General features: G+C 35.7%; 1 protein-coding gene and 1 pseudogene across 2 annotated transcripts; one reads left to right on the forward strand and one right to left on the reverse strand.

Annotated features, from left to right (window-relative positions):
* The first annotated feature begins 4562 nt into the window (after nt 1-4562).
* On the forward strand, nt 4563-7223 carry LOC110766279 (DUF581 family protein, putative (DUF581)). 2 transcript variants are annotated; one of them, XM_021969566.2, is made up of 3 exons: nt 4563-4813; nt 5521-6600; nt 6701-7223. In XM_021969566.2, the coding sequence occupies exons 2-3, from the start codon at nt 5564-5566 to the stop codon at nt 6846-6848; spliced, it is 1185 nt and encodes a 394-aa protein (XP_021825258.1). In that variant the 5' UTR covers nt 4563-4813; nt 5521-5563; the 3' UTR covers nt 6849-7223. The 2 variants fall into 2 exon arrangements, with proteins under 2 accessions (XP_021825258.1, XP_088102843.1); XM_088246717.1 differs by lacking the exon at nt 4563-4813 and adding an exon at nt 4830-5363.
* Nucleotides 7224-7303: 80 nt separating this feature from the next.
* LOC110766278 (pentatricopeptide repeat-containing protein At3g22690 pseudogene) lies at nt 7304-10435 on the reverse strand (annotated as a pseudogene).
* Between the last annotated feature and the right edge of the window lie 64 nt (nt 10436-10499).

A 10499-nucleotide genomic window follows, 5' to 3' on the forward strand; every position in this document is an offset into this window, starting at 1 on the left:
TTACAAATTAAATAATATAAATGCATTCACTCTTTTTTTTGGTTTGAACCACAAGGTGGTCCTGAATGGGCTCCAAATATGGGTGGCACCTTTAAGCCTTAACCACAACCCAAACTAATTCCCGCTCACACCGGGTCGGCCCGTAAAGGGTAAAGTACTGGCCAAAGTGGTGACTCCGTACGAGAGTAGGGATCGAATCTTTGACCTCTCTTAAGGAATGAAAGTGCCGAACCACTCACACCAACCACCTTGGTTAAATGCATTCACTCTTGACTATCGAGAAATACCAACATTAACATATGCTCTAATAAAACTTTATTGTTTTTTTTTTTATGAAAATTGAATTTGAGATTTTTATTAGACTACGAGGAATTAAAGGCAAACTAAAAACAAAGTCTCAATTTTTTTCTTGTTTAATCATTTTGACGGTAAAATGCACTTGACAAAGTCAAAAGGGTAAGAAAATGAATTCCACCCTCGGATCAAATTCAAAAGGGTATTTGGGAAAAGCAAAGACCAAATGCATGTAATTATTACACTAACTACCCCACGTGTTCCCCCATCGAGCAAAAGATTAAAAAAAAAGGTGGATTTAGCACATGAAATAAACATGGTAAGGAAACACAAAGACCTAGTTGTACATAGTTAAGCAATGTACAATGTCCAAATAAACTCTTTTGCATTAATATATGACATGCTTTTAGTAGAAAATAATTTAGTCACAGCCTTTTAACAATTTAAGCTACTTTACTAGCTATAATTACTATTATGTTATTAAAAGATGGGCCATTGAGCTGTGAGAGATATCATGTGAAAAAACAAGAAGAAAATGTCGCTTTCATGAGATTTAAAGAAAAAACTCAAAAGTGAGGTTATAATTTGAAATGAACCAGTCTGGATCGGTTCATGAGAATATTTGACTTTTTATAATACAAACCAATACAAACGACCAATTTGGTCCCGAAACCTAGTTTTCCGGCCACCCATAGTTTTAAAGGCATGTCATAATCTTTGTTTGGTTTCATTCATTTGGTTGCAACTTGCATCTAAAGTTCTAAACCCGCCGTTAACTTCCAAACAAGTACTAGAACATTACGTTGATACATACCACCACGTGTCAAATTGAATAAATGTCTTTGTCCTCTTCAAGCACATTGCAATAATAATGCACAAGAAGCATTAATTATTAGTAAATTACAAAACAACTCTCAAAATAATTCAATGTATTCCAATCTCATTAATTTAAGGGGCTATGAATTATGGGAGTTATAAGATTGCTAATTGCAAAGCCAATGGAAACAAGACACGAAAATACAAATAAAATGAAAAGTGATCGTTTCAATAAATAACCAAATCATTAATAATTGTTCTATTAGTTTTCTTTAAAGACGATTGAAATGAAGCTTGATTTTTAAAGTAGATTTTTGTTGTTGACAACTTTATGAAGGGGTGTCTAGAAACTCACACACACGTGTGCCATGTGGGTTTTAACCTAGGACCACTTGGGAGCACACCAAAGACCTGGGCCAATCCAACTAAGAGTATATCTAAGTGAGATGTTAAATCCAATGTCGCACTTTTAACAAGTAGAAAAAATAAATGAGACTCACTCCAACCGAAATGTTAAATCATACATGGAATAACATTCAATCAGCCAAGGGAGATGCAGAAGAAGATTCAACATCTCCAAGGGAGATGCTCTAAAAAAAACACCCCGTTTTTTATCCAAATATAAAACACCCCATTGATTAAAATAGATTTCACATCCAGAGTATCTCTAACTGACATATCAAATTCTCATGTGAACATAAAACACTAAGCATTAAAGTATACATGACATGGCAAAAAATTTAACAAAAAGCATGAAAGGTATGAACGATCTGCGGAAAAAAAATAAAAAAGTTTGTGAAAAGAAAAAAGGGGGTGTAGATTTGTGTAAATAGAGATTGGCCCTCCCCATATTTTATAGCTCTTAAATTTTTGTAATTTATTTTATCAAATATAAAAAATAGTAAATTGAGCTTAGACCCATAAAATTCATTTGTAATCACCTAAAACCCTTTCCTTTATTTTTCTATTTAAAATACCCAATTTTTTCAAGTAAAACCCGCTAACTAGGATCCAAGTAAGCAAGTTACCTAATCTAGCTTAAAATCTGATTTATTCTATTTTTCAGATTCCAAAACTACCCATATTTACAAGTTAACGTGTTATGTGGAGGTGTAACTAATGACACACGTTGAATTTGGAAAGATCTTCAAATGGTTTTAATGGATGAAGGAATTATTTTAGAAACTTATTTGAAATTAAATATTAAATTCAACATTAACGTATTAGCAACGTTTTGGTTTATTTTATGACCAAAAAAAAAACGTTTTGGTTTATTTAATAAATTTTTGTTGTTGTTTTCCTTTTATGAATTATACTACTAGTAATCTATTTTATTATAGTTTTATGAATAATAGTGTACATTCTAATTATGTTGAAAAATATTTTGATAATCTATTTATTGTTTGTTTTATGAAAAACATTTTTTTTTAAATGAACCTATTTTTTCTCTAAATAATGTACCTATTTTTTTCTCTAAATTATGTACCCTTTTTTCTCTGAATAAAGTACCTATTATTTGTTTTATGAAAAACAATTTTTTTAAATGAACCTATTTTCTCTCTCCAAATAATGTACGTATTTTTTCCCTGTAATAATATACCTAGTAAAACAATGTACATATTTTTTTAAATGAACCTATTTTTCCTCTCCAAATAATGTACCTATACACATTTATAGGTATATTGTAAAATAATTTACCTATGGGTAAATAATGTACCTATATTTTCTATAAATTATTGTGTACCTATTTTTAATTTATGAAAAATGTACTGAAATTTCAATTACAAAGTAACTGACTTAGTTTTTTTTATTTAATTTTTTTGTTAAATAATATACCTATATTTTATTTAAATAATATATTTATATTTTATACGTATATATTTTTATTTTTATTTTTTATAGGTACATTATTGGATATGTAATTTACAGATATTTTTTTTTGGTTTGCAATTTTAGGGGGTGGTATGTGAGAGGGAATGACAACCAAAAGAAATGAGGTGATTGATATGCTATTAATAGGGAGTGTTAATTACAATTATGACAGTTAATGAAATGCTTGAAAAAAATTATAAATAAAATATGAATTTTGGTGGCAACGATGTAAAAATATAGGAATACTACGACTTCTTATATCCTACTGGTTATTTAAATTTGAAATTGGGTTTTACACATAGATTTGTAGAGTGATGGGTATATGTCTAGGAAATAGAAAATGTAGGGATCTATATTGAACAAGCCCTATAAAAAAAGACCCCGTCAAATCAGCCAAACGGGCCCCCGTTAACAGCCGTGGTGGTCTGTCAGTCAGTCATAATAGAAAGGCACCACGAGTCACAAGTCATTTTTGTCGTCTTGTGTGACTCAGCAAGAAAGGGTAAAGAAGAAAGTACTGAACCATTTCCTCTTTGTTTTTTTAATTGCCCTTTGACCCATTTCACCCTCCTCTCTCCACTACTTTACCCTCCAATTATGCCAAGTCACCCCCACCCCCCACCACCCACACCCACTTCTACTTTCACCACCTCAGTAACTCTCTGAAACATGTAATGATGTAAATCTTACCAACTTACCCACCTCCTCCTACAAAAAAATAACAAATTTTAACTTTTGTTTTATCGTATTTTTAAAATTTAATTTTAAATTATTATGCACGTAAAATTCGATTGAGATGAAATTAATTTATCTAAAATGTCAGCTAGTTAGAAGAGTCGTACCGGTTATTGATTAGTTTTTGTTTTTAATGTTATTGGACTAGATTCGGAGAAATTATGGCAGTTGAGAGGGGTTATAGAAAAGTTATTTTCGAGAGTGATTCTCTACAGATCGTTTCAGCTTTTCAAATGGCTCAGGTAATTAGGGAAGTTATATCCATGTTTGTCGTCACATTGTTATTGAAATAGCTTCCTTTATTGTATGTGTCCTTTGTATTATTATTCCTATTAATCTAATAAAATTCTATTGTCTTTTTATAACATAAAAAGAGAGAAGTAAAACTACGAAAATTAAACTTTGTCGGTAATTGTTATTTTACCGAAAAAAGATAGGCCCTTAGGAAATTGTTTTGGAAGCGAGTGCATTATTAAGGATCTAGTGTAGATGCGTCTTTAATTAAACAATATTAAGGGACGAGATATGGATTAAGATTTTGAACAGAATAATAAATGCTCTTAATCACGAAAGCTGCAAATTTAACAAAAATTTAATGCAAGTTGATTATTGATTAGATTGAGATTTGAGAGGCATTTTGAGTTCCAAATAATTCAATAAGTTACTGTGACATGCATTTTGAGGATTCTGTCAAAAATTGATAAAGAATGTGGTCCAAAACCAAAACCACTTGGTGATGAGGTGGCAATAGAAGAGGAGGAAAGGATGTATGTAGTGGCAAAAGTTGGTAAAATACGTACAAATGCATATCTGTGGGCAAAATACATTATTGCATACAGACATTGTTTTATTCTAGAGAGAGAAATAGAGGTCATAGAGAGAGAGACTGAGGAGTATTTCAGAAGCTCACTGCTTCGCTGATTTTGAGGCACCAAATAGAGAGAGAGAAAGGAGTGCAGAACAAGTTTCACATAGAGACACCGCTTGTGACAAGCAAAAAAACTTCTTATTTTTACTACATTTGGGCTTCTTTCCCTCAGAAAACCATATATCTCTCTGAAGTTTCCAGAGCTGAAAGGAGAGAGCTAGAACCCAGGTGGGTTTTTCTTCTTTTATGTCATTGTTATCTGAGTGACTCGTTCTTTTTCAATCCAATGTTGGGTTCTTCAAGGATCATCCTTTTATTATATTTTTCTCTTCTTCTTTTTTTTTCTTCTGGGTTTTGCGGGATTGAGCTAAAAGATTCAAGCTTTTAGTGTTCTTGGGCATTGATCGTCTTCTTATGCATGTTTAATCGGCTTTTAAGGGCTTTCTCTGTACTTTCTTGGGATTTTTATATCTGGGTTTTCTCTGTTGTATATTATTAAGTTGATTTATTATTTTTTTATTTGCCAATGCTTTAATGATATTCAGGGATTCAACCCCTCTTTGCCTCTACATTTTAGTTTTTACCAAGGAAGCTATTTTCTTCGACCTTACATTTGATTAGACATTTCTCTGTCATTTCAGACATCCTTTAATGCTCTAATCGACCCAAAATAGGGAAAAAATCTTATAATATATTTTTTGGGTGATCCAAAACCACTAGGCAAAAATTTATTTCATCTCAATCTTTGAAAGCATCAGGTTCTCTGTGTATCTGAGAGGTTTGATCATATTTCATATATTTTCTTTTGCTCAATGCAGCTCATGGATTATGCCGATGATACTCGTTTTTTGATGACTATTAACTGTTGAATCTTTATTAACTTCTGAATATGGTAAAATAATGTATTGATTTAAACCTTGTTGATTTTGGTACAGAAAAGGGGGGCTTTTGGTTCCCAAAAGGGGGATAGTTGAGAAAATGCTGAGGAAGAGAAGCAGGTCAATTCAGAAGGATCAACACCAAATGGGTCATTTGCCAATTGCTGATGCTGGGTCTGAGGTTTTGGGACACAATCCCAAAAGCAACTCTCTTTTCAGCGTTCCTGGTCTGTTTGTGGGGTTGAGTTCTAAGGGTTTAATAGATTCTGATTCAGTTAGGAGCCCAACTTCTCCTCTAGATTTTAGGGTGTTTTCAAATTTGGGCAACCCCTTTAGGTCCCCAAGGTCCAACAGTGATGGGCAGCAGAGGAGCTGGGGTAGCAGTAAAGTAGGCTTAAGCATCATAGATTCTCTTGATGATGATGTGAAGTTTTCTGGGAAAGTCCCTCGTTCATCAGAGAGTAAGAACATTCTTTTTGGACCTGGAATGAGGATTAAAACCCCAGATTCTCAGTCCAATACCAATTCTTTTGCTTCACCTAAATCTCTACCTAAGAACTATGCAGTTTTCCCTTATTCCAAAATCAAATCTCCTCTAGAGAAGGGTAGTTCTGATGTTCTTTTTGAAATTGGAGAATCCCCAACAGAGCCTGAGTCATTTGGAAAAATCCGGTCCTGTTCATTGGATTCTGGTAGGGCATTTTCAACCCTATCAGGTTTAAGCAACCTTAACCCTAACTCCACTTCTGGAAATTTTTGTATGGAAAGTTTAACCACCCAACCATTTATTGGAGAGAGCCCAAATTTAGCCACCCAAATGAATACTGGATCTATTGGGTCTAGCAATGGGTTAGTTGGGTCTCTCTCAGCTAGTGAGATTGAGCTTTCTGAGGATTATACTTGTGTAATTTCTCATGGTGCCAATCCCAAAAAAACTCATATCTTTGGTGACTGCATTTTGGGATGTCACTCTAATGATTTGAGCAATTTTGGTAAGAATGAGGGAAAGGAAATTGGATTTGCCCGCCCAGACATGAGCTTGGGGAATTTTGTCCAGTACCCCTCAAACAATTTCTTGAGCTTTTGCTACTATTGTAACAAGAAATTGGAAGAGGGGAAAGACATCTACATATACAGGTACAGTTTATGAAACAGACATATCTACTAGCTTTGTTATGATCTGCAAAGCATTTTGTAGAGGAATTGGAAATACTTATTAACATTTAATTTCTTTCAGGGGTGAGAAAGCATTTTGCAGTTTGAGTTGCCGCTCTGAGGAGATTTTAATTGATGAGGAATTGGAAAAATGCAATGACCAGTCTTCTGAGAAACCTCTTGAGTCAGATGAGGAACTTTTCGAAACTGGCATCATTGCTGATAAGTAAGAGACACTTCTCTTCTGCAGCCACCGTGCCCATGATTGATGAGCCCGTCGCAGACGCAGCTGATCATCTGTTTACAAAGAGCTGTTTGTGTGCATCGCTTGGCAGCCATGGATGATCGTTTTGTAAATTCACTCGTTTGTTTACTGTGTTTCAGCTTTCATGGTCTTGGTGGATGTTGGTTTCAGCTCAACTAGTTTTGCTTTCCATAAAATCAGACATTGATGTATGCCATCAAAGTACTATTTCCTCGTAATTCATGTAGAAGGGTGATAAGCCGACTTTTTTGGCTCCCTAATTCAAGTCTCTGTTGTGACCAGAGTTGCTGTAATCTTGAACCAGTTTTTGACTGAATATAAAGTACTATTACATATACAACTTCTTGTCATCTTTTACATTTTGATTAATTTTGTAAATTTTTTGAGTTTGGATGAAGATGAAAAACTATTGAGCATAGGTTGCAAATTATTATCTGAATTCACCAATAATCTTTACAAGAGCAATTTCCATCTACAAACCGATGGAATCTGTAATTATCCCTGATAACAATTTCTCTGTTGTAGGCCTGAGATATTAGTTTCATGGCTGTATGGCAATCCCTACAAATCTGCAGATTATTAACTACACGGATAGGAGTTCTCGGGGGGTTGTTTAAAAGACCAAAAGCAACAGCCAATCTTTCACTATGATGAGATGATGTTTCTACTAGGTCCTGTTTTTGCAATCTACCCTTGATCTCATCCAACATAGCATAAATTTCAGCAGATTGAGGGTTTGAGAAATCCCAAGCTGTAAATTCATGCACAGCTCCATTTTGTTCTATTAGACTACATCCTGGTTGCTTCCTCACTCCTAGTTCATGCAACTTCTTTCTTGCCCAGCTCACATCATCCCACCTACCAGCTTTTGCATATATATTTGAAATAAGAGCATAAGCAGCATCATTTAGGGGGTCTATCTTTATGAGCTGTTGAAATACTTTTTCTGCTAATTCTAGATTCTGATGGCTTCCACATGCTCTCAACAAGGAACTCCATATAGAGATATCTGGTTTGATAGGCATGCTTTCAACAAACTTCACTGCCTGGTCTAAGCGTCCGGCTCGACCTAGGAGATCAACCATACACCCATAGTGCTGGATCTTAGGAACAATACTGTAGACACTACTCATCTTGTTGAAATATGTGTACCCTTCATTGACTAAGCCTCCATGGCTACAAGCAGATAGAAGAGCTACGAAAGTGACATGATCTGGCTTTGTTGCTAGAGCTTCCATTTCTGAGAAGAGATCAATAGCTTTCTGGGCTTGCCCTTCCATGGCATGTGCTGCTATCATAGCAGTCCACACAAACTCATTTTTTTCAGTCATATCTGAGAATATCTCATAGGCTTCTTCAATGCTTCCACACTTTCCGTACATGTCAATCAAAGCAGTTCCCAACATAATATCCAACTCAATATGATTCTTTTTTATGTAAACATGCACCCAAATGCCATGATTCAGGGCTGCAACACTAGCACAGGAAGACAGAACACTGGCTAATGTGATCTTGTCCGGCTGAACATTTGAACTCTGCATTGCACGAAATAACTCAAACACTTCTCCGAATCGATGAGATATGGAATAGCAGTTGATCATGGTGTTCCAAGAAATCACATCCTTCTCAGGAATCTTATTGAAGAAGAGTCTAGCCTTCTTAATATCTCCACTTCTGCAGAACCCATCCAACATCGAATTCCAAGACACAACACTCTTGCAAGGCAACTGCTCAAAAACTAAGCAAGCCTCAGCCAGTTTTTCACATTTGGCATACAAGTCTATCAGAGCATTCCCAAGAAACCCTTCAACATTCATTCCATATTTGAAAATCAGACTGTGAATGGATTTGCCTAACTTGAAATCTCCCACATGAGCACATGCTGAAAGTACCGTGACCAAAAGAACCTCATCAAGGCTCAAATATGTTTTTCTCATTTGCCTGAATAACTCCAGACTTTCATAATAGTAACCTACTTGAACATAACCTGAAATCATCGTCATCCATGAAATCAAGTTCCTCTCTGTCATCTGGTCAAACAGGCACCTAGCAGAATGTATCTCATTAGATTTTACATACCCACCAACCATAATAGTCCCCAAAACAACATCAATATCAGGCTTGCATCTACCCACAAGCTCAAATGCCTTATTCATTTTCCCACACTTGACATACATATCCACCACACAATTCAACAGATTCCCACCAATCTCCAATTCATTTTCCTCAATATACTGGTGCAACTTCTCCCCCATTTCCAAATCCCTAAGCTTCGTACAAGCTGAAACTAAGCTCAGCATCGTAATTTCATCTGGTTCAACTTCTTCATCAGCCTGCATTTCCTGAAATATATTCAAAGCCTCGTAAAGCATTCCCTTATGGACATTGCATGATATCATGGTGTTCCAACTAATCACATCTCTCTGAGGTAATATCTCAAACAATTTGCGCACTTCATCCAATTTCCCACATTTCGAATACAAACCCATCAAATTGTTAATCAAAGACATATTATCCCCCAACCCAATTTTCAAAATCCGGCCTTGGATCTCAGTCCCCTGTTGAAAGGCCAAAAGTCTAGAACAAGCAAGAATCAAGAAGTGGAAAGTAGATGCATCCAGAGGCACACCTTGAGTGACCATGTTATAGTAAGTTGAAAGCACATCTCCAAAAGAACCATTTTTGAGTCTGTTTTCCATAAGGGTGTTCCAAATAATGGTCTCTGGCTGATGGGTTTGACTGAAAACTAGACGAGCATAATCTAAGTCTTTGATGGTTATGAAGAACCAGAGAACCTGGCTGGCGGTGAAGGGGTCGTGGATGAGGTTTGTGGTGACCAAACGGGCATGGATCGGTGCAAATTCTCTGAGGTTTGAACAGGATTTCAACAAGGAGATGACGCAGTTTGTTCTTGGAATTTGATTATAGACTTGATTTTTGGTTGGTTTTTGTGTGGAGAGAGACAGGCTTGAGAGAATGGCAGGAAGGGCTGCGGCCATTTTGGAATATTTGGCCCTTGGTTCCCTCCAAATTTCATTTTGTAGCAACTGGTAACTTTACGGATAAGAATTTATTTTCCATAATTCGTTTCAGGCTCTTCATTTGGATGATATTTATTAATTAGGACTTCAAATTATTTTGTTCGAGTTAGCAACTGAGCTAGATAGCAATAGCAGCGAGACGAGCGCCAGCAGAAATGCATTGTCCTAATGTTACAGTAGAAAATGTTCATCAGAATCTCACTGAAAATGCTGTACTGTCAGTCACCTCTATTTCTTGTCCTCTCATTTCTCTAATTCAAATAACAATCTTCTTCTTCATAGTGAGGAACACCTGCAGGCCAACGCCCTCATCAATTTCCAAATCCTATAACCACTACACGAATAAGATGAGTTTATAGGAAAACCATGGTCAATGATCCAGCTGTGCGAGTTGAATGCATAAAAATGCGCCTAAAAAGGGGTACGATTGTCTTTTTCCACATAAACTCGTGCCGCTTCCGAATCAAACTCCCTCCACTTTGTCTCAAACATGTCAACGTTCTTAATACCCACTCCTACATCCACACAGAAACAGGTGAACCGAAGCTCAGGTGCGGTGCCTTAGCAGGAGTGGA

This window comes from Prunus avium, chromosome 1, assembly GCF_965620075.1.
Source record: "Prunus avium chromosome 1, drPruAviu1.hap1.1, whole genome shotgun sequence".
In the NCBI taxonomy this organism is placed as follows: domain Eukaryota; kingdom Viridiplantae; phylum Streptophyta; class Magnoliopsida; order Rosales; family Rosaceae; genus Prunus; species Prunus avium.

What these genes read in the sequence shown, in the direction of transcription:
- LOC110766279 (XM_021969566.2), top strand. Translation starts at nt 5,564, where the DNA reads ATGCTGAGGAAGAGAAGCAGGTCAATTCAGAAGGATCAACACCAAATG. An exon ending in AAAGACATCTACATATACAG is followed by an intron (nt 6,601 to 6,700) that starts GTACAGTTTATG and finishes AATTTCTTTCAG; the next exon opens with GGGTGAGAAAGCATTTTGCA.